Below are 25,315 nucleotides of genomic sequence, written 5' to 3'. Positions count from 1 at the left end.
TTGAACAACAAACTACAAAGTAAAAACATAACCAAGAAATAAAGCATTCCAAAAATTGTGATAAACATTGTATTTAAATATGGAAGACACATTTTCTAAACGTAAAAGATTACGGAATGCGTGTAAAGATGAATTATTACAACTTGATAAGGAGGTAAATACGTAAATTACAAATTTGTAAAATGAAATTGCGGCATTTATTAATATTTCGTTTATTTTAACATTTCTAACAGGAGTTAGTGCAGCAAATCCTTCAATATAAAGCCCATAACGAACAGTTAAGTAATTTATTGAAAAGAAAAGTTTCCGAGAGCGCGAAAAGTTATGATTTAAAAAGGAAAAGAGAGTTCGACTTTACAAAGTGAGTAAATTTTAATAATTCGTACTGTGTACTATGAAATTACGATTGGATTGGATAAAGCAATTAAACAACCTCAGATAGAACTCCAATCTAGGGCTTACATCGTGACGAAACCTGCATACCTGAGAGATTTATATAGAAAAATCTCAAAGGTATGTGAAGTCTACCAATACGCACTTGGCCAGCGTGGTTGGCTATGGCCTAATCCTTCTCGCTCTGAGAGGAGACCCGTGCCCAGCAGTGGGACAGTAATGGGTTGATGACGTGACTTGACGCGATGTATGTGCAATACTACTACTATATACGTGATGTATGTGTAGTAGTAGTACTACTACTTGTAGTAGTCACGTCACGGTATCAAGTCACATCTTTAAGTAGTAGTACTACTACACATACATCACGTCAAGTCACGTCATCAACCCCTTACTGTACTATAACTACTTAATTATAGTATAGAAGTAGCAAACGAGTAGTCCACAAGTCCGATGGTAAATGGTTATGGCTACCCATGGACATCTATATTCAACTCCAGATAAGATTTAATTTGTATCTCAGGTCGGCCTCAGAGGAATTGCTAGCACTGAGGACTAAGCTGGAATGCCCTCATGAAACTATGTTTTCCTTACCACACCCTTTAAACCAGAACACAGCAGTGCTTAACACTGTTAAATAGGTGTGGCATACCTCTAGAGTTTTTTTTTTGTGTTAGCATCTGCGATCAGTCTGTCTGCGACTATAAACAGATGTGTTGTGAGTCTTATAAGGCTTGTAGGGAACTGCTCCCAGCGGAGCCAACCCTTTCTTTATTTTCGGACTATTAGTCACGCGTCATCGAACATATCCCGCCGCTTTTTTAGGCGACGTTCAGTGACTGCAGTTGCCAGCTGCCCCGCCAGTCGGTTGGGGTGCCTATGTAGGCGTTTTTTATATTTTTCTCCATGAGTTTCTATTTCTGTTTTTACCATGGGTATGTTCAGGATTTCATGGACCTCTGTTGTTCTAATAAACCAAGGTGCATTTGATATTTGTTTTTTTTTTTTTTTTTTTTTTTTTTAACTCCTTATATCCTGCAATCTGCCTCTCAAGGCATTTAGCTGGAGGTTATGTGGTTACTACAAGGCGTGCATGGTTTACGCCCAGTGGCGCACCCATTTATAAGTGTATCCCCGTAGGCAATTTCTAAGAAGGGAGAAGGTCCTGGGGAGCTCTCCTTTTGATGCGCTTAAAGGTGTGTGTGGACTTCATTAGCTCACTGGCAAGCACATTGGGGTGTCTCTTTATACGTTGAGAGTATGATTTGAGTTTAGTTGTAACATCCTCCTTTACAGTTGTTATTTTTAGGTCTCTGTGTAGTTGGGAGTTTGTGATGTACCATGGGGCACTAGTCACCATGCGAAGCATTTTTGATTGGAAACGTTGTAATATGTTCAAATGTGTGTTTGCTGCAGTACCCCACAGTTCGGATCCATATGACCATATTGGTTTTAATATGGCCCTGTAAAGGAGTAGTTTGTTGCTTAGAGACAGCTTTGATTGTGTAAGGAGCCAATAAAGCTTGCGCAGATGTGTACTCAGAGCCTTTCTCTTGGTAAAAATGTGCTTCCTCCATGTTAGGCGTCTATCCAGGTGAATTCCCAAGTAGCGCGCGTCGTCCGACTGGGGAATTGTTATACCGTTGAAAACAACCGGGGGACATGTTGCATGTCTGAGAGAAAAAGTTACTTGAACCGATTTCGTTTCGTTGGCTTTTATTCTCCAGTCCCTTAGCCAGGCCGAAACCTCATCTAGACTTCTTTGCAGCATAGCTGATGCAGCCACAGGACTGGCATGAGATGCAATTAGGGCAGTGTCGTCAGCGAATGTCCCCAAGAGGACCCCATCTGTGGTCGGTAAGTCAAAAGTGTATATTAGGTATAGGATAGGACCCATTACGCTGCCTTGAGGGACGCCCGCCGTGATTTCTTGAAGATTAGATCTGGCTTCTCCCTGCTTTACGTAGAAATGCCTTTGTTGGAGGTAGGACTTGATGATAAGAAAGAAGTTGATTGGTAAAGCTTTTAGGATTTTGTACAGGAGTCCCTCGTGCCACACGCGATCGAAAGCCTGTGATATGTCTAGGAAAGCTGCTGAACAGTATTTCCTGTTTTCGAATGCATCGTTTATCTTTTCAACCAGTCGATGTACTTGCTCAATAGTCCCATGAGCTTCGCGAAAAGCAAATTGATGATTTGGTATCAGTTTGGATTTTGTAAGTTCTGGAGTCAGACGTTTTAAGATAAGGACTTCCATTATCTTTGAGGCAACCGGCAGGAGGCTTATTGGACGATAGGATGAGACGTTTTGTGGGTCTTTGCCAGGCTTTGGGAGGCACGTATTTTCGTACAAGGATAGCGTTATAAATTGCAGTAAGTAGAGCAATTGCATTGTGGGGCAGTTCTTTCATTACTTTTGTTGTAATAAGTTCATAACCAGGAGCCTTATTTAGATTGAGCTTTCTGATGGTGGATTTGACTTCTTTAATGGTGAACTTTTCTATTGGAGGTTCAAGCTGGTATGGTTCTGAAAGTGCATCAAGTACTTCATTTTCTTTTGTCGAGCCCGAAATTGGATTTGGAGTGAACACTCGTGACAGGTGCTCAGCGAATAGTAAGGATTTCTCTTCATCACTTTTAGCCCACGACCCGTCGTCTCGCCGTAGAGGCGATTGAAAATCGATTGCTCTTTTAAGAGATTTGGTTATTTTCCACAACGAGTAATCTGTGGCAGTTGTTGCATCTATTTTTGTCAAACGATCCTCTAAGACTTCGGTGTTTATGTTTAGGAGGATGTTTTTCACTTGCTTAGTTAAGTTGTTAAGTATTTCTTTGTCTTTAGAGTGTCGAGTTTGTTGCCACAGTTTCCTGGCTCTTCTCTTTTTTTGTATTAGATCAGTTACGATTTGCGGATACAAAGGAATGGTTTCAGGGGCTCTCCCGGGCGGTGTGGCATCCCAAGCAGCCAATTGGACACATTTGTTAAAGATCTCAACTGCTGTTGTAATGTCCTCCTCAGATTTAAGAGGAATATTTTTGTCCAGGGTGTTTTCTACGGCTTCTCTAAAGCGTTCCCAATCTGTCTTTTTAGAGTGTAGTTTGCAGGGTCTGGTGACTTCCACAAAGCCGTTTTGGAGTTTGGCTATAATAGCTGTGTGATCCGAGGATAGGTCATAAGTAGAGTAACAAGTCAAGGCAGAATTTGCAAGGCCCCTGGTGACAAAGAAGTCTACCAAGTCAGGTTTCTTTTTTGGATCAGAAGGCCAGTATGTCGGACTCCCAGTAGATTTGAAGCCTAATTTTAGCTGATGGATAGTTTTCATTAGCTCACGGCCCTTAGTGGTGGTAAGTCTTGAGCCCCAGTCGGTATGTTTGGCGTTGTAATCGCCTCCTGCAATAAACTTGCTACCAAGCTGTTTGAAAAACGACGTATACAACTCGGTTTTCAAATTGTGCTTAGGTGGAGTATAGAGGGCCGATATCTGCATTGGGCCCGAAGAACTTTCTATGGTGATAGTGGTCGCTTGGATTTCTTCACTGCAAAGGTGATTGTTTATATAGTGTTTAATATTTTCTTTTACAAGTATGGCAGATCCTCCGTGTGCAGCCCCGTCGGGGTGATTTGTGTGGTACATTTTGTACTTTGGTATTTTAAAGTAGCTTTTTTCGGTGAAGTGTGTTTCAGATATTAGCATGAAGTCAATTTTATATGTGTGCAAAAAGGAGATCATTTCTTGAGTGTGGTTTGTTAGCCCGTTTGCATTCCATAAGGCGAGGGTTAGGGGCTTGAGGGAACTTAATAGCGGGGGGGCAGGGTTGCAGGGCTGCGACCGCAGTTCGGACATTAAACTTATTAGTAGGTTTGTCATATTAGTCATCTGTTGCATCATTTGTTTGAACATTTCGATTAGTTCCGTAAAGTCGTTATTGCTTTCAGAAGATTTTCCTGGAAGTGGTTTGTGAGTATCAACCTTGATGGGTGCTTGTATTTGAGCTATTTGGTTTTGTTCTTTTCCTTTTTGTCTTTTGGGCGGCAGTGTCTCCTTCTGTTTAGGGCCATTGCGAACAGCATCAGTGTAGGTGTGGCTAAGCTGTTTTTGTGGGACTGGAGTAGTATTATTGATAACTACCAAATTAGGTTTGACTACCTTACTACGCAGGGGGGGGATATTTCTGCTTCTGCAGCTCCTTATAAACGGAACATCCTTTATAATTTGCAGGATGATTTCCGTCACATAGAGCACATCTGACGTCGTCAGATCGTTCCTTCCGCGAACACGCAGAGGATGAGTGACTACCAGCACATTTGATGCATCTTGGGTTACGACGACAATAAGACTTTGTGTGTCCATAAGCTAGGCAGTTAGCACATTGTGGTATTGTGCGCTTTGGTCTCGGGGGTTCTACCTTTACCCGGCATTGTAGAAGGGATTTAATGTTGTAGATCTCTTTATTGTTTGAGATTGGCTGAAGTTCGATCACAAACATGTGCAGTGGTGTTTTGGTTGTCTGATGTTCCAGATGTTGTGAGCGACGTGTCCAAGCTTTGCCAGGGCTTCTCTTATTTCTTCAACCTCTGTTGACGGATGCATATTTTTGAGGATGGCCTTAAAGCTCCTGTCCTGCTTGGGCTTTTAGGTGAAAAACTCAGTTCCTTTAGCTTCCAAGTCTTTGACAATAGTGCGGTAAGCATCGCTTGTTTTTGGGTTGTATTTTCACTTGGTCTTTAGGTAGGATTTTAATCTCAAAGAGGTCTGGCACAGTTTAATTGAGCAATTTAGTTAAAGGACGGATGTTTGTAACTTTGTCAATGAATATTGGTGGTGGCCTGGGTATTTTTTCAGTTGGTAGAGGTTGAGTATCCTCTTTGTCTATTTCGTTGTCAAGGACAGAGAAAGAGTTAGACGTTGATACAGGCTGGCTTAGCCAATACGTGTTGAGTTTGGATTGCTTTGGGCTTTTGTTAAGTTCAGGGCTGTTTCGTTGCCTCTTGCGGTTGTGGACTTCGTCCCACTTTGAATTTACATTGTTTTGATTGCCATGAGTTGCCACAGGAGTGACAGGGCTGGTTACATTATTTGTGTTACGGCTGCAGTCAGATAATGACTGCGATCTGGGTCTGTTAAACAGTCCAGGGTGAAAGACTTGTTGCGTCAGTTTGTTGTGTGTGTTTTGAGAAAAAGAAGTGGTTTCCATTGTTATTCCCACGAGTAGGGCAGATATAAAGGTCGCACCACCGGGTTACTCCCATTCCGGCAGTGAAGGCTATATACTTCAACGTTGGGTGGTATGGGAGACTTTCCGTTCCAGCTTAGTCCTCACGGGTAACAGCGCCTCTATGGCCGACCTCAGGTAGGAATGTCTAATACTATCTAGGGTTGATTACAAATGTATAGGAATACCTAATCCTATCGGGTTGATTACAGACAGGCAGCAGTAGCCACTTACCATCAGGTGGACTGCATGCTCGTCTGCTACTCCGATATTATAAAAAAAAGGTGCAGTAACGTAAATCTTAATATACACAACTATTCTATATCATTACTTTCTACAGATGTCACTACCGAAGAATCCTCCTTCGCATAATGTACTTCGGTTGGGACTACCAAGGGTATGTGGTACAGGAAGACACCGCTAACACCATCGAGTACCATCTAATGCAAGCGCTGACTAAGGCCTGCTTGATAGAGAGTCGGGAGGCTTCGAAGTACCATCGCTGTGGTCGTACTGATAAGGGGGTCAGTGCGTTTGGACAGGTGATATGTAGCATAATATTTTATATGTTTGCATGTGACTTTTGTAAGGTTTTAACGCTATATTGCCCCAGTGGCTTGTGGTGAGTTCCCGCTACTCGGCAAGAGATGGCGCCATGAGTATCCTGAATCACGCTATCGAAGTTTTCCAAACATCTTGTATATATACAAGCTCCAAACTGTGACTGTAGCCCACAGGAAGATCTTTGCCGAAGTTACATTCTTCTATTTTTAATTTTCGTTTTCAAGCGTTTTGAATTATTAATAATTTTTATTAATTTATATATTTTTTTTAAAGTTTGTTTTTTTGTATTTTTAATTTTATTTTATCGTGGCTTTTTTCATGTATCCCATCCCATGGTGGTATTTGTATTTTTACAAAAATTTTGTTCACTTTTCACTTCACTTCACTGTTTCACAATTAGGTACATATCCATATGTATTGTGTATTTATTTGTATAATAATCAATCCTACATATTTATTTTGTGCACACTATGTTAATGCCTTTCATATAAACTTTCCGACCATAAGGCTGCTAGAAGAAATTTCAGTTTGAAATAAGTACTATATTTCTTTTTGATGTTGTTTTTTATGCCTCTGCATACACAAATTTATAAATTAATAAATAACTTAAAAAAACTTTGTATCTTCTGTATTTCCAGGTGGTATCCCTAACAATCCGGAGCAAGCATCCCCCAGAGGAGCAACACAAACCCGAGGCCATATCATCAGAGATTCCATACTGCCACATCCTCACTCGATTGCTACCTAATGATATAAAAGCGATAGCCTGGATGCCGATACCTGCTGATAAACCGGAGTACAGTGCAAGGTAAAAGGTACAGTAGGTCGGTGGACTCCACAGGTACCACCGTCACACCTTTTTAATAATATAGGAGTAGCAGACGAGCATACAGTCCACCTGATGGTAAGTGGCTACTGCCGCCCATGGACATCTGTAATCAACCCCAGATAGGATTAGATATTCCTATCTGAGGTCGGCGTCAGATGCGCCGCTACCCCTGAGGACTAAGCTGGAACGCCTCTGAAAAGTATGTCTCCCTTACCACACAGTCAAACCGGAACACAGCAGCGCCTTACACTGCTGTTATTAGGTACAAATAGGTGTGGCGGTGGTGCCGCCGGAGTCGAACCACAAAGGGTTCTACCACCTTCCAAAACTTCCACCTGTTTCTCTTATAACAGTTTAGTGCGCTGGTGTGGTGATGGTGCCTTTGGTTTCGAACTTTGGCAAAGGGAGATCTCCCTGTGTGTTAGGTGATCATGTCCGGACAGCGGCCGCGCTCCGACAGTCTCAGTTCCCAGCTTGTATATGTACAAGATGTTTAGAAAACTTCGATAGCGTGATTCAGAATACTCGTGGCGCCATCACTTTTCGAGTAGCGGGAAGTCGCCACAGAAGCAAAAGGTTACCTTGTTATGTTATATCTGCTATCATCTTTGGGATAGTGGAATAATACAGGTGCCCTTTTTTATTCGTAATGAACTCGTTGGATTCCAGGGTAGGGAAATTGTTTTTTTTTTAAAATCTAATAAGGCATTTTTAGTTATTATTACAATCGGCTTCGTAACTACTTTCAGAATTTATAACTAATCCTTATAGTTTCGGATTTGGTCCTAAAGGCTCATTTGAAATATGCATTCTCTATGTTTTAATCTCGGCCGAATAGGCGCTGCTGTCCGGTATCCGGTCGGATAGTGTTTAGGTCGCCGGATAGGCCGGATACCGGATAGTTGCCGAATATCGGTTGTAATAATGTCAATTAGAAACATTTTTTTATTTATCATAAATATGTACCTATGTATATGTTTTGTAAATCTTAATAAACAACTATGAAACCGCAGGTTCGACTGCACCAAACGTCAGTACAAGTACTATTTCCCCCGCGGCGCACTAAACCTGTCCGCGACGAGAGCGGCCTGTGCGCACGTTTCTTAAAAATGAGCCTTTTCCTTTAGTTTGTCATTTATAGTTACTTCACAGAATTTAATCCTTATAAGCCACACTATCCGATGATGGAATAATACAGGCTGCTTTATTTTTAATTAAACTCATTTGATGCCCGGTTATAGAAAAGAAACGAATGATGCAATTTTATTTTTTTTATCATATTTGACCTCGTAACTCCTTTCAGCATTATTCGCTAATCTTTATAGTTTCGAATTTGGCCCTGAAGGCCCAGTTGAAAAATGTATTCCATATGCTTTAATCCCGGCCGGATAGGCGATACTCACCGGTATCTAGCCGGATAGTGTTTACGTCGCCGGATAGGACGGATACCGGATAGTTGCCGGATATTTAATATTTTTTAAATTAGATACATTTTTTTATTATTATAATAATGTAGGTATGTATATTATTTTTCGTGAATTCTTAATAAAAAGGTCCCTTAAACCACAGATTCGACTGCACAAAACGTCAGTACAAGTACTATTTCCCCCGCGGCGCACTAAACCTGTCCGGGATGAGAGCGGCCTGTGCGCACGTGGCCGGTGTGCACGACTTCAGGCATCTGTGTAAGATGGACGTTGGCAATGGTGTCACTCAGTACACTAGAGAGATTGTACGAGCTGATGTGTTGCCTGTTGGAGAGGAGAGTGAAGAACGTGAGTAGACCGCAGGACATTTCCTTTTATTTATTTATTTACTTTATTATACCTTAACTAACACTGGTAAGAATGGCATCACTCAGTACACTAGAGATATTGTACGAGCTGATGTGTTGCCGCTTGGAGAGGAGAGTGATGAACGTGAGTAGACAACTGCTGGGCATTTTAAGGTTCTGTAGGGAAATAACAAAACGTGTGCACGTGACCGGTGTGCACGACTTCAGACATCTGTGTAAGATGGACGTTGGCAATGACGTCACTCAGTACACTAGAGAGATTAATTTATTTATTTTTATTTATTTAATTTTGAAACACCTTAAACTAAGGGTAACAAGGGAGGACTTAATGCCTAATGGCATTCTCTGCCAGTCAACCCTGGGCGATGGCGACATTATGTGGTAGGCATTTACACAAAAGTAAAATAAAATGTAATATATTATATACAGGGTGAATTTTTAAAACGGGCCTTCAGGGCCAAATCCGAAACTATAAGGATTAGCGAAAAATGCTGAAAGGAGTTACGAGGCCGATTTTGATAAAAACTAAAACTGCATCACTACTTTTTTAAAATAACTTTTACCCTAGCCGGGAATCGAACGAGTTCATTTTGAAAAAAAATACACCCTCTATATTATTCCACTATCTGATAGTGTTGCTTATAAGGATCAAAATCTGGGAAGTAATGATAAATGACAAACTAAAGGAAAAGCCTCAATTTTAAGAAAATACATATTTTTTTATATTAATTTGGCAGTTAAGTTCCGCCATTCATAAATTTTACGTTTCCGCGTATTAACAATTTTTTGGCTCAATGTTTCAAATCATTCGAAATGGACGTTTTGTTCTTCAAGAATTTATATTTTTATGTCCATATAGTTAAGGTTACTTTTAGGACCATTATAATAGATTTAACTTGCTATGGGCGGAGATTCCTTTAATACAGATGTAAAATTGACAATTTGCGAGAATGTCTTTTTCGAGTCAAATCCGAGTGGTAACTTAACAAAGAGATATAGAAAATTATATTTACTGTTGAAACGTAGTTATAAACAACAAACAATAACAATTTACTATTTAATCACTTATCTATTTTTATTAAAAAACAAATCCTAAAAACGGCGGTAATTTACTTGCCAAACTATTACTTTCTCATACTAAGCCGTATGTCACGGTTATAACATCGAATAATTAGTTGATTAACCAACAAATTCTTCAATGGTATGACTTATGTATGTTTCGAAATAATTACACATAAATCATTTGTTATGTATAATCCTTAAGGATTAGTATGGCAATGTATGGAAAAATATGTATTTTCTTCAAAATTTTCCTTTTCCTTTAATTTGTCACATAACATTACTTCCCAGAATTTGATCCTTAAAAGCGACGCTATCAGATGGTGGAATAATATAGAGGGTGTAATTTTTTTAAAAATGAACTTCTTCGATTCCCGGATAGGGAAAAAGATATTTTAAAAAAGTAATGATGCAGTTTTAGTTTTTATCAAAATCGGCCTCGTAACTCCTTTCAGCATTTTTCGCTAATCCTTATAGTTTCGGACTTGGCCCTGAAGGCCCGTTTTAAAAATTCACCCTGTATACACATACATATACATATATATATACATACTAGTAACAATAATAAATATATAAAAAACATATAAACAATAATTCTGATATATAAAATATATACAAAACAAGAACAAATTAAAAATATGCTAAGTATAAAAGATCGAAAGACTCAAATGCTAGAAGGTGGTCGTAAGTAATGTTCACGAACCAATCTATTGAAAGTGCTCCTGCTTGGAGCTTGCCTGATGTTTTCGGGTAGGGCATTCCATAGCAGTATTGCCTGTACTGTGAAAGAATATTGGAAGAAGCCACTGTTATGTGGAGGAATACTGACTTTCAAAGTTCTGGAGGAACGTAGTCCACTGTCGTGAGACGAGGTGTGGAGATTCTAAGCGCTGATGTGTTACCTGTTGGAGAGGAAAGTGATGATCGTGAGTCGACCGCTGGGCATTTTCTTTTATTTATTTATTTACTTTATTATACCTTAACTAACACTGGTAAGAATGGCGTCACTCAGTACACTTGAGAGATTGTACGAGCTGATGTGGTACCTGTTGGAGAGGAGAGCGATGAACGTGAGTAGATCATTGCTGGGCATTTTAGGGTTCTGTAGGGAAATAACAAAACGTGTGCACGTGGCCGGTGTGCACGACTTCAGACATCTGTGTAAGATGGACGTTGGCAATGGCGTCACTCAGTACATTAGAGAGATTCTCCGAGCTGATGTCTTGCCGGTTGGAGAGGAGAGTGATGAACGTGAGTAGACGGCTGGGTATTTTCTTTTATTTATTTATTTACTTTATTATACCCATAGATAAGTAAAGATATCTCACCGCCTTGTAATTGACGAAGTCAAAAAAAAATCAAACAGCTTACGGGTTTCATGCATGTACACGAAATTACGCACACACTCACGTAAAACAGTTTACGGTTTTTCCCATAACGTTTCCGACCGTCGTGGTGTAATTAACGCGGAAAAATGCCGACATGTGCAGTTAAATGGTGCAAACACAGCACGGAATCTAAGAAAAAGCGCGGAGAAGTATCATTTCATTCGTAAGTGGTCTAAAAACTACATATTTTTAATATTTCACAAACACGAAAATAGATAACATTGACAGTACTAAGTGTTGCCAGTACCTCATTGTGAATTACTTTACATGTGGGAAATAACTTGCAAGTAAAATTAGATATTGATTACACCGGTCTACAGAATTTTTGAGCATGGGTTATACATACGTTATTTTTATTCCTTTTATACCTAGAAATAAGAAAAAGAACAGAAAATAGTTCTGAATTTACTTTTATGTGTACAAATTGGAAAATTCAAATCAATGAAAATATAGGGTCTTCTAACAAGGACTTCCGAACTTTGAAAGTTGATAACGGTCATCTTACTGAAGCAACATCTGTCAAATTAGTTTTAATTTATTCAGTTTGTTTTACCAAATTACTATGGACGATTATAGCATTCAACAACACGAACAAATAATAAAATTATTGTATCAAAAAGCTATTCTGTTCGGGCAACGCGTGCTACAATCGTCAGTTACCGCGTGTTCGCCATAATCGTCTTACCGACGGGACTATTCGCAATCTGGTGGATAAATTGAATTATACTGGGTCATTAAATGATTGACTAACATCCGTATATCAACGAAACGGAAGATCTGCCGAAAACATCACCGCTGTCCGTGAGAGTGTGCACTAGAATCTGAGACAGTCGATTTCCCGTCGCCCATAAGAACTCTGCCTTTTGCAGACCATAACCATAAAAGCCGTGCGAACATTTGAACGATGTTATATTCTACACATAATGGCAGCAATAGGTCCTTCAAACGAATAAAAAAATCGATAATATATCACACACAATTTGTTTTATATAATTTTAAAGATAGGAAACGCTCAATGAAAGACCCTATACATGAAAAATGGACACAGTTGATTTATTAAAAGATACACAAACATCAATTAATGATACATTCTTATAATAGAAGTTTTAAAATAGAATCCAAGTATTTATTAATGAACACTTAACAGTCGTTGGTAGGATAATATGTTTTCTTTGATTTTTTATCTTTGAGCGGATTCACAATACAAAAATAACAATCTATGCGATGATCACTGAGTATCCTCCAAATTCTTGGCACTGCAAACTTCATTGCTCTTTTTTCACCTCGGTACCAACCTACAATAAAACGTACCGTATTATAACTTAATTAAAGTTATTATAAAATAGTTATTAAAATAAAAAAAAATGAATATAAACTCACCGTCCAGAATATTTCTGCAAGTGTTACCTGACACAATATGTGAGGCTCATTTTTTATCTTGATTTTTAACAGGTATACAGTATACATATGGAAGTAAGTTGTTATGCTTCGGAAATCTTTAAATTTGTACATAAATCGTACTTTTTCCCTCTTTCTTTCATAAATTCGCCGCAAATATAACAAAATAAGTCGGCGTCTCGTTTACAACTTCTCGAAGTCATTTTGTACAGACTGATACAACGAAAAAAAAAATTAATTACGTTATTCCACTGAAATAAGCTATCACTTACTTTCGTACACAAGGAGCGATGCAAAAAAACACTACACTCCGCCCCCTTGCCACTCTTTTGACAACGTAAGTGTGTAAGACCGACTTTATTGGACTCGAAAATAAAAAAATGTTAAATTGCTCTAATTTTTATAAAAGCAAATATTTTCGATTTGTAATTTCATTTATTTATATATATTTGCTTATATAATGAGAATATATTAAGTAAAACTCATGCACAAAAAAAATTAAAAAATTGTTGACCTATGTTATGTGTTTTATTTAAATTTAACAGAAATAATAGCTACGTACGATTAACATTAAATTGAAATATTATAATATTATTAAATTATAATTACATTTTTGAAATATTTTTTTCAGTCGAATCATAAGGGGTAAATAATAATAATAATCACCTTCAAAATATTCATACGTAAATATCGACGTAACTTTTGCGTCACTTTACTTTTGGAAGAAATACATTGTTTCTTTCTTGTCAGTAACTTAATCATGGCGGACCAAACACGAAAAATAATGAAACAGTAATATCTCCTCATTAACTTGTGATTTGTGATTCCATGAAGCTTGTTTATTTATTATTTTTTTCGTTTAATTTAATATATTTTACTTTTTATTGCTTATTAGTTCTGTATATTTTTAGTTAATTTTTAATATATTTTACTTTTTATTGCTTATTAGTTATGGTGTGCGTTGAGTATATTTCATAAATAAACATTACTTTCGTAATACACATTTAATTTAATCCCTTTTCCCTTGCTACTCTAAGCGCCTACTAAATTATACTACTAAGAGAACAATTCGTAATGTGGTGTAGATACAGACGACGGGATTGGTCATTTTATTGTTTGAATTCTTGACAAATAGAACCTTTTTAGAGAAAGTTTACGTATAAATAACGAATACTACGTAATTTACATAATAAATAAATACGTATTTCAAACATTTTAGGGAGACTAGAACGGAGACGTGGCAACACTTTATTATTACGCACACAATTCCAACTGTCAAAACTGGCTTCATTTACTTGTATGGAATGAGTTATCTTTACTAATCTATGATTATACTATACCTTAACTAATACTGGTAAGAATGACGTCACTCAGTACACTAGAGAGATTCTATCAGCTGATGTGTTGCCTGTTGGAGAGGAGAGTGATGAACGTAAGTATACCACTGGGCATTTTCTTTTATTTATTTATTTACTTTATTATACCTTAACTAATACTGGTAAGAATGACGTCACTCAGTACACTAGAGAGATTCTATCAGCTGATGTGTTGCCTGTTGGAGAGGAGAGTGATGAACGTAAGTATACCACTGGGCATTTTCTTTTATTTATTTATTTACTTTATTATACCTTAACTAATACTGGTAAGAATGACGTCACTCAGTACACTAGAGAGATTCTATCAGCTGATGTGTTGCCTGTTGGAGAGGAGAGTGATGAACGTAAGTATACCGCTGGGCATTTTCTTTTATTTATTTATTTACTTTATTATACCTTAACTAACATTGGTAAGAATGGCATCACTCAGAACACTAGGGAGATTCTATTAGCTGATGTGTTGCCTGTTGCGAGAGGAGAGTGATTAACGTGAGTAGACCACCGGGCTATTTAGGGTTCTGTAGGGAAATAACAAAACCCTTATAGGGTCGTATGTGTCTGTTCGATTGCTGCAACCAATTTGCTCAAAAACTACTAGACTAAATGAGTTGAAGTTTAGTTCTGATAAGCTTTAGAGCACTGAGGACCAAGTTTTTTTTTGAACTGAGTTAATCTATGCCAAGTCAATCTATTTATTTAAAACATAAAAGATTTTCAATGTTGATATGGTCTCATAAGATGTTAAGTTAGTTAATAACGAAATATTTATATAGGACGTCTCTTAAGGTGGAACTGAATAAATTAACCGACTTGGTAACACATGGATCTCACAACTTTACGGTAGAAGAATTAAGTTGTGTGACTTGTTTTTTTTACAAGTTATGTTCTTGATGTCATTTTTTTGTTCCAGCCACAGCTATGTACTACCTGTTAGTGGAAGGGAATGCGTTCTTATGGCATCAGATAAGATGTATAATGGCGGTACTAACGCTAGTCGGTGAGGGTAAAGAGAAACCTGATATAATTACAGAGTTATTGGATGTTGAGAAAAATCCTAGGTATGTGGTAAATACTTGCTTTTCTATGATTTTGAATTAGTGAACGAGCATGTAATCCACCTGATGTTAGGGATGTGAAAAAAATAATCGATTTTTATTTATATTAGATCTTTTAAATCAAAGGTTCTTTGTATTTTTTTTTTTAAAAAATAATTTTCGAATTATTTCATATATGTATATACGTATATTTTTATTTATATTAATATATATACCTTATTATTGCTATTTATGGAAAACATATTTAATAATTATTATTTGTATTTGATAGATTTATTTATTTTTATATAACGTCGTAGTTATGTCTTGAAGTTACTTTCTTGTCTACCCACATGAAAACAATTGTATGTAGGTAAAAATAATTTAATATTAGTCTATTTTACTACATGTATGTTAATCTGTGGATAACTGTAATTGGCGTACGCTGTTGTTATCCCTAAGAAATAAATAAATAAATAGATTATTTTAAATAAATGAGTAGCTTCACAGGGTCCGCGACCTATTTTTTGGGGTGTATTTTCAGGGAGCATTGACTACCAAATTTTTGTGTGGAATGAAAGGTTTTGAAGGTGGTAGAACTCTTTGTGGTTCGACTCCGGCGGCACCACCGCCACACCTATTTCTACCTAATAACAGCAGTGTTAAGCGCTGCTGTGTTCCGGTTTGAAGGGTGTGGTAAGGGAGACAGACTTTTCCGAGGCGTTCCAGCTTAGTCCTCAGGGGTAGCGGCGCATCTGTGGCCGACCTCAGGTAGGAATATCTAATCCTATCTGGGGTTGATTACAGATGTCCATGGGCGGCAGTAGCCACTTACCATCAGGTGGACTGCATGCTCGTCTGCTACTCTTATATTATAAAAAAAAAAAAAAATAAAAAAAATCGATTATTTTTAAAATAACATTATTTTGAAGAAAGAAAAATCGACTATTTTGACTCCTCATATTGCTACTTGATGGTAAGTATCTATTGCCGCCCTTAGATATCTATAATCAATCTCAGATAAATCTAGAGTCCTACCTGAAGTCAGGTAGGACTCTAGATTTATCTGAGATCGATTATGATTATCTTATGGTGGACCTTGGCCTAACCTCATCATTATGAGAGGAGACGCCCAAGGTTCGAATCTTAGGTATCTTTAATTTTTCAAAGTTATGTGCGTATTCAAAAATCTCAAAGGTATGTGAAGTCTACCAATACGCACTTGACCAGCGCGGTGGACTATGACCTAATCCTACATTCTGAGGAAACCCCTGCCCAGCAGTGGGACAGTAATGTTTAATTATTTTCAGAACACCCCAATACCATATGGCACTAGATGTACCCTTAAACTTATTTCATTGTTTTTATGACTTGGATGAAAGTAATTGGGTATATAAAAAACATGAATTGAGGCAAATAATATCTGAATTGCAAAACCAATGGACTATTCATAATATAAAGTAAGTATTAATGTTGTTTTTAATCTGTTTTGAATAGATTTTAAGTATTTGAAAGGTAGTCAGTATTTTTTTTTATAATATAGGAGTAGCAGACGAGCATGCAGGCCACCTGATGGTAAGCTACTGCTGCCCGTGGACATCTGTAATCAACCCCAGATAGGATTAGATTCCTACCTTAGGTCGGCCACAGATGCGCCGCTATCTGAGGACTACGCTGGAACGCCTCGGAAAAGTATGTATCTTACCACACCCTTCAAACCAGAACACAGCAGCGCTTAACACTGCTGATATAACAGAAATAGGTGTGGCGGTGGTGCCGCCGGAGAGGAACCACAAAGGGTTCTTCTACCTTCAGAAATTCTACCATTTTACTCAACTGCGGAGGGTAATGTCTTTCAAGTGTATGTATGTCTCATTCTTTGACACGCTACAGCCTAAACGGCTTGACGGATTTTAATATATGAAGTGTCGTTGGATTTGTCTAAATTGTGGGAGTGACATAGACTATATTTTTAAGAAGACTGATTTTTGTTTTTATTATAATTACTAGTCAGGAGGCACGGCAGTGCCTCCGCCAAGTCGAGTATTATTATAATTTTATTTATTTATATTACAGGAGCACAATGATAAAGGATTGTTTAAAAGAATTGGAGGGAATGTACACTTCCCTACATCAGAAAGAGACAGAAGACAAAAGCGATAAGTTAGAGGGAGACAGAATTATTGAATACACCAGCGGTTTAATACCAGGCGTGAAAGCTAGAGCTTATAAACCACTTTTAGAACGACCGACTTGTCGTGAGTATTATATTTGTGTGAATGTATGTGTGAAGGTGGTAGAACCCTTTGTGGTTCGACTCCGGCGGCACCACCGCCACACCTATTTCTTATAACAGCAGTGTTAGGCGCTGTTGTGTTCTGGTTTGAAGGGTGGTAAGGGAGACAGACTTTTCCGAGGTGTTCCAGCTTAGTCTTTAGCGATCCTAAATAAGATAAGATTCCCACTCAAGGTAGGAATCTAATCTTATCTGCGGTTAATTACAGATGTCCATGGGCGGCAGTAGCCACTTACCATCAGGTGGACTGCATGCTCGCCTGCTACTCCTATATTATAAAATAAAACTTAAAATAATATTCGTTTTTTTATTGCAGACAGTCTTGAAGAAAAAATAGAGTATCAAAAACGTAAGAAATGTTAAAGAAAGTTAAATTTGATAAACCCTTTGCTAAAGGTCTTATTTATAAGTGTGAGTCATAATAAATATATTTATATTAAGTTTTTTGTTTTATTTTATTGATTCAGTTTCAGGTTTTAATTCTTCGTTATATTTCTAAGTTGGGTTTTTGTTTTGAGGGTTCCGTACCCATAAGGTAAAAACGGAACCCTATTACTATGCTGCTGTCTGTCCGTCTGTCACAGAGCTCTGTCTCTGGAACCGTAATAGATAGACACTCGATGTTTTTACAGAGTATATATAATGGTGGCCGCTATAACAACAAATACTAAAAATAAAAATAATTTCAAAATAAATGGGACTCCCATTTATTTCGAAATTATTTTTATTTTTACAATTTTGCACAAACTGCAATTTTATAGCGTTTTTCGCTTTATCTATAGAACCATCACAGGTAGATAGTTCCAATTTTCACAATGCATTCACTTCTGTGGCTGCTATGATAACAAATATTTAGAATAAGAAATTAATAAAAAAATGGTACGGAATATTCCGTGTGTGATTTCGACTGGCCAATTATTCTTGTTCCGTGCCCATACTAAAGCATGCGGCGATGTCGCGACATCTATTATCGAGTAGATGAAACATTTTAATAATAAACAAAATTGACAGTAGATAACTAATAATTTAAATATATTGACTTAAGTACGGACTGTAATATTTATTTATATTAACATTAAAGTCTATTTTTGAAGAATAGTTAGAACTATTGGTGTTTCAGCTTCGGACATCAACAACAAAATTATTTTCAACCTAATTACAGTGTTATTGTTGAGGTATATTTTGTTTCGAAGGAGTAATAAGGAAGACAATATCCGAGGCATTCCAATTTAGTTCTTAAGGGTAGTAATACATTTGTGGCCGATGTTAGGTAAAACTGCAACCATCTGCACTTAATTACCTCCAAGGGATTAGCACCTATATGTGGACGAAAGAGTATAGTATCTAATACAAGAAATGTGTACTATGTGCTCGTGTGCTAAAATAAAAAATGCCTCTTCAAACAAAACACAGTATTAAAACTTATGAGACCAAACAAGTAAAAAGGTTATGTCACTGAAAATTTATTTTCATAAATAATAACTTTTCCGAATTCGGTTAAAAATGGCGCTCTCACACTTATTTTTAATTGCAGTTTATTTTTCTATTTATCGGTAGATGGCGCCCGAAGTGCTAAATAAATTAACAGGTAATTATCCTGTGTACCAATAAGAATACAATCATAAATAATTAATTACGGATTAGTCAATCATACGAGTTAATCAATAACGTAACAAGTATTCGTTACAAAGGCAACATTGTAATATTATAATCATTCGACTACCACGCGAATATACCTCATTACCCTAATTCAACAGTACAGAACAATTAAGGTGCGGTAAAAAATAAGCGATCAGTCGACCTCTAAATTGAAGCTCAACCATTTTGTATCCGTAATTGTCGCTGTAATTATTATGGCATTGTAGGTGCATTGTACCTAGCGCTACGAACCGGCTAACTGGCTAGCGAGCGGTCAGTTAAGTAATTTTACTATCACGCGAAACATTACTTATGCCGTGTAAGGCTGCCGCGGACGAGCAGCGTATACTACGCGGAACAGCAAACGTTTTGCTGCATTATTTACGAAATGTATTTTTCTATTTTGGCTGTGTAATTTAAAGAGGGAAAAGACGTTCCGTTTTAACCTGTGCACTCGTTCGAAAAAAGTTGACTTTGACAGTTCAACGAAAATATTTTTATGACGTATGAATTATGTATTTGTTTTTTTTCTAATGTCGCAAGTTTTAACGAAAACTATGGGCTAAGAATTAGGATCTATCCGTTTGTCTAGTGTTATAATGTTAAAATTTTGTAATCTAGTGTGGTGTATAAAGTAAAGTGGAAAAGGATTTATCGCAAACTAGGTATGTATGTTAATTTAGTATTTCCTAGTTTTCTAATTTTGCTATCAAATTTAGTTGTTTATGTGTACTGAAATGAAGTTATTTTTTATCATTACTATTCTTTCGGCTTAAAATATATGAAATCTAGTATATTTATAAATATTACCTAGAAAGTTACCTATATGTATAATAAGTTTATGAATGTTGTCAAACTTTTAAACCCCTATTTAGGATAAGTATGAAAGTTTTTCAATTAACTTTCTACATAAAATACTTATTAGAAGGTTATGCTTAAGTATAAAAATAATCTAATAACATTAGAATCCAACATGAAATTTTTCCAAAAATTTGTAAATGCATTTTCTAAAAAATGTTTCTATAAGTCTTCAAGTTTATACTTTAAATAAACCTAACTTATTAGTTCAGCTTTTCCATGACAGTTCCTATTTCAAGGGTATCCTATATATCCTATTTTAGTTAACACTTCACTTTAAAATGGAACAAATCTTTTATTATCTGACTACGGTGGATAAGGGTTTTTAACCTTTTTTTAATTTTTTATAATATAAGAGTAGCAGACGAGCATGCAGTCCACATGATGGTAAGCTGCCCATGGACATTTGTAATCAACCCCAGGTAGGATTAGATATTTCTACCTGAGGTCGGCCACAGATGCGCCGCTACCCCTGAGGACTAAGCTGGAACGCTTCGGAAAAGTATGTCTCCCTTACCACACCCTTCAAACCGGAACACAGCAGCGCCTAACACTGCTGTTATTAGATAGAAATAGGTGCGGCAGTGGTGCCGCCGGAGTCGAACCACAAAGGGTTCTACCACCTTCAAATTATTTATATGTCGATACCTTAATTCGCAAATCAGCCAGGTCCACTTTTTATCAAAATCATGATAGTAAATGGCATTGAACGAAATCAATATAAATAAAAAAAACATTTTGACAAAAAGTGTAGTTGACAGATTTGCGAATTAAGGTATTTATGTGTATGTCTCATACTTTGGCATGCCCTGCAGCCAATCGAGCATTTATGATTTTAACATTTGAAGTGTCATCCCCATAAATAGTGGGGTGACATAGACTATAATTTTATGTAGCGTTGATGTTATTTAATAAAATTTACTTCTTGTAGTTGACGTCTTTTGGGAATAATAATAATTCATAATTTCATAATTCACACATAAACAAACACCATATTATGTCACATATATAGTTAAAGCAGTATTTCATGTTTTCAAACCAGTATATGCTTTGTTCAAAAAGTTTGAAAAATTGAATAAAAGTTCTTCTGCAGAGTTTTGTATGTAATTTTTTTTTCAAAATACCCCTTTTTATCTTTTTGATTTAAATTAAGGTTGTTACATGCTTATTACCCATTTAATAATATCTGTACAAATTCTGTATTTTTAAATTAAATAAATTAAAAAAAGGATTGTCAAACTGCTAGGTAAAGGTCTCCTTATAAAGTTAGAAAGCTTTAGGTCAAAATCTCTCTGGCCAAGAGGTTTGTGCCTAGGATTCATACTGTGGACCTGACGATTGAGAGGCAAGCAGTTTCCTGGTCTATCACTGTCATATCGATGTCATATATATAATATGGATCTCTGAAAATAATATTTCATTAATTGTTAGTCTGTCTGTCTATATTAGTCTGCGCCAAACTGCTAGTCCTCTCTGAAGTTGTTGCGAGCAGGTATAGTCATACAATTTGCTATGGCGATATGATTTATTTCTATATTCAGAGCGGACTAGCAGTTTTACATGGACTATTTTATACTTGCTATACTGGTGAAGGAAAATATCATTAGAAAATCTACACTCCTGAGAGCTCTTTAAAAAAAGTTCTCAGGTGAGTCATCATCATTATCATCATCATCATCAACCCATTACTGTCCCACCGCTGGGCCCGGGTCTCCTCTCAGAATGAGAAGGATTAGGCCATAGTCCACCGCGCTGGACAAGTGCGTATTGGTAGACTTCACATACCTTTGAGATTTTTTTTTTCTAAATCTGTCAGATATTCAGGTTTCCTCACGATGATTTCCTTCACCGTTTGAGCAAGTGATAATTAATTTCTAATATGCACATAATTTTTGTTTTAAAACCTCAAACCCCTCGATCGAGAGGCCGAGTTTCTTAACCACTAGGCTATCACTGCCGTTTGTTGCATGTATATTAGTAGACTTCACTCACCTGAGTGCATATGCATTTAGACAGTGAAGCCTGCACCCCTCTCTCACTCTGAGAGGAGATCTGCGCCCAGCAGTGGGATAGCAATGGGTTGACGACAATATATTGTATCGCAAATATAATGCCAATAATACTTTTCTTTTTGTTTCAGATATGGCAGCAAATTTCAAATTTCACTATAAAAACAAACAATGATATAAATATAAACCATTTGAAAATAACTATGTAATCAGTTTTAATATTACATAAAGTAATTCATAGTATTTAAATAGTTTTAATGTGGTAAATATGTGAAACTATTGTATTTTTATTTTTAAGGCCAGTACTAGAATTATAGATTTAGTTTTTATATAATGTTCGAGGTATATGCATTCTACGATGGATTTTTTATTCTATACACTGTAAGTATGTTTTGTGATACTATTATATATTATATTATAAAGAGGAAAACTTTGTTTGTTTGTTTGTAATGAATAGGCTCAGAAACTACTGGACCGATTTTAAAAATTCTTTCACCATTCGAAAGCTACATTATCCACGAGTAACATAGGCTATATTTTTATATGAAGTATATATGAGAAATTGATTTTGAAGCGGTACAAAGTTTGCTGGGTCAGCTAGTTTGTAATAAATTAAAGTATTACACTTTGATGGTGGTAGAATTCCCTGTGGTAAACGATTCTGTAGGCACCACTGTCACACCTATTTCTGCCTTATAAGCAGTGTTACGCTCCACACCCTTCAAACCATAACACAGCAACGCTATACAGCTGTTAGGCAGAAATAGGTGTGTCAGTGGTGCTGTAGAGTTGAACCACTAAGGGTGGAATAAGACCAACTTCAGAGGTGGAAAAAGAAATAAGCATGTCTAGCAGAAGGTCCGGGATTCAAATCCCAGGTACACACCAGATTTTCGATGTTGAGTATATTAGAAATTAATTATCAACTAAAAATCTGTGAGGAAACTACATGCTTAGAGTTCCACAAAATTATGTTCTAAATCTCACATTCGGAATGGAGAACAGAGTCCAGCAGTGGGACAGTAATTTTTTTCTTAATAATATTAGAGCAGAATACGAGCATGCAGTTCATTTGATGGTAAATGGCTACTTCCGTCCATGGAGATGTAATCTACACCAGATCGAGGTCTACCACAGATGCGCCGCTACCCCTGAGTACTAAGCTGAAATGCCTCGAAAAATCGTCTCCCATACTCTTCAAACCACACACAGCAGTGCTTAACACTGCTGTTATAACAGAAATAGGTGTAGCGGTGGTTTCGCCGGAGTCGAGTAAGAGTTCTACCACCTTTAAACCATCACAAACGGTTCGGTTTGCACGGTCATTCATGCCGCGTACATGCAAAATGTGGAATGAACTTCCTCCTGAGGTATTCCCGAAGCGCTGTGTCATGGGTTTCTTCAAGAAGGTTCTAAAAAGAGCTCTTCAAAGTCGGCGATGCATTGGCGACTCCTCTGGCGTTGCAAATGTCCATAGGCGACGGTGACTGCTTTCCACCAGGTAGCCCGTCTGCCTTATCGTTAGACACACATCTTATTAGTGATCGAAGACACACATATTAAAAAAACAGTAATGGTACGATAACGATAATTTTGAAGGTGGTAGAACCCTATGTGGTTCGACTCCGGCGGTACCACCGCCACACCTATTTCTACCTAATAACAGCAGTGTTAGGCGCATCTGCGTTCCGGTTTGCAGGGTGTAGTAAGGGAGACAGACTTTTCCGAGGCGTTCCAACTTAGTCCTCAGGGGTAGCGGCGCATCTGTGGCCGACCTCAGGTAGGAATACCTAATCCTATCTGGGATTGATTACAGCTGTCCATGGGCGGCAGTAGCCACTTACCATCAGGTGGACTGCATGCTCGTCTGTTACCCCTATATTATTTAAAAAAGAAACAGTTGCAAACTCAATGATTCTTTAATCAATGTCGTGGGTAACCAATGTCATTTTTTACTTGGTAAATTTAGTTGTGATCATTTGGATAATGGTTAATGACTGTGTCGTTGTCGACAGTTCATGCGGCAATGGTTCACGGGCACGGAAGATTAGCTGATGGTTTATATGGTGAGTTGTTTTCATATTGTTGTTTATTTTAACTTTTTTAATATTTTAAATGCGAAAGTTTGTTTTGACGACCTGCGTGGCGGAGCGGTCACCATACCGGTCTGACGCGCAGAGGGTTCGATCCCCGGCCAGACAGATATCTGAATGATGAATTTAGATTTCTTTTTCTGGGTCTGGGTGTGTGAATGTGTCATCATCACTGGGACGTCTTACCCCCCCGGGCGCACATATATTGCGGCAATGTCAACATAAGGGCGGTGGGCAGGAATTTCGAGTCTCGAGGGTACCCTCTTTGCCCGGGCAGATTCTCAGGTGGTCAAATGCCCCCTGGATTTATAATATTTATTCATAATAATATAATGTTATTTAAAACATTATAATATAATGAACAAGTATCAAAAATGGACCAACCCTACTGTTAAGTGGGTGGTTCGGTACTTATCGCGTCGTTACTACCGAGCTGACGGTCGGCCCCCTGGTGGTCGGGGGGTGTGAATGTGTGTGGGTGTTCGAAATACAGGGTGAGTTTTTCAAATAGGCCTTCAGAGCCAAACCCGAAGCTATAAGGATTAGCGAAAAATGCTGAAAGAAGTTACGTTACGTTAATTCACCCTGTATATACATACGCGCAGAAAACATTGCCCTTGCGCTTCGGAAACATCTCCCATCCCACCCTTAATTACCATCCCACGATATGTCCTAAGCTATTGACTGCGAAGTTCCATCATTAGCAAGCTACACATGACAGTATCCCCTGTCAGCGGATAAACGTTAAATAATTCCCCATTTGGTTGGGAATCTGAATAGTTTCCGCCTTTTGTGTAAATTCCCGGATTGCGCCGTTTGTCTGATCACAAGCGAGTAGCGATGAGCGAGCTAAGCGAGCTTTTAAGAGTACATATTTATTTCTAGCTTTCCTTTTGTAGCATTATGGTAGGAAACGAGGTTTGCAGTCCACCTCATAGTAAGTCGCTATGGCCGCCCATGGACATCTGTTATCAACCCAAGATAGGATTAGATTCCTACTTGACGTCGGCCACAGATGCGCCGATTCCCTTGAGGACTAAGCTAGAACGTGTGTATCCCTTACCACACCCTTCAAACCAGAACACAGCAGCGCTTAACGCTGCTGTTATTAGGTAGAAATATGTATGACATTGGTGGCGCCGGAGACCAACTACAAAGGGTTCTGCCACCAAAAGGGTTTAATTAAAAGGAGAGGAAAGATATTCGCTAGCGATACGACCAGTGCCTTATCGCGTTCCAATCCGAGCATGGACTAACGACTTTATAATTAGTCTTGCATAGACATGTTTTAATTAGTTTTCACTTATTCCATTCTAGTATAAACATATTGATAGGTAATATATAATTGTTGGAGACTTTGTGGTACGGTTT

The 25,315-nt window shown here is 37.6% G+C and overlaps 1 protein-coding gene across 1 annotated transcript; it reads left to right on the top strand.

Annotated features, from left to right (window-relative positions):
• On the top strand, positions 1–23,902 carry LOC140756830 (tRNA pseudouridine(38/39) synthase). The gene is given in 11 exon segments (XM_073092361.1): positions 1–154; positions 234–361; positions 5,948–6,149; positions 6,810–6,979; positions 8,570–8,779; positions 14,871–14,881; positions 14,933–15,074; positions 16,361–16,510; positions 17,127–17,308; positions 17,663–17,757; positions 23,867–23,902. Coding segments are annotated over 11 exon segments (1,401 nt in total). The 5' UTR covers positions 1–79.
• The last annotated feature ends 1,413 nt before the right edge of the window (positions 23,903–25,315 follow it).

The sequence above is a fragment of the Epargyreus clarus genome, unplaced genomic scaffold (assembly GCF_041222505.1).
Source record: "Epargyreus clarus isolate Ecla_fem2 unplaced genomic scaffold, WU_Ecla_fem_2.2 ptg000036l, whole genome shotgun sequence".
NCBI lineage: Eukaryota > Metazoa > Arthropoda > Insecta > Lepidoptera > Hesperiidae > Epargyreus > Epargyreus clarus.
The sequence above is the reverse complement of the archived record's forward strand: the minus strand, read 5'-3'. Positions and strand labels throughout refer to the sequence as shown.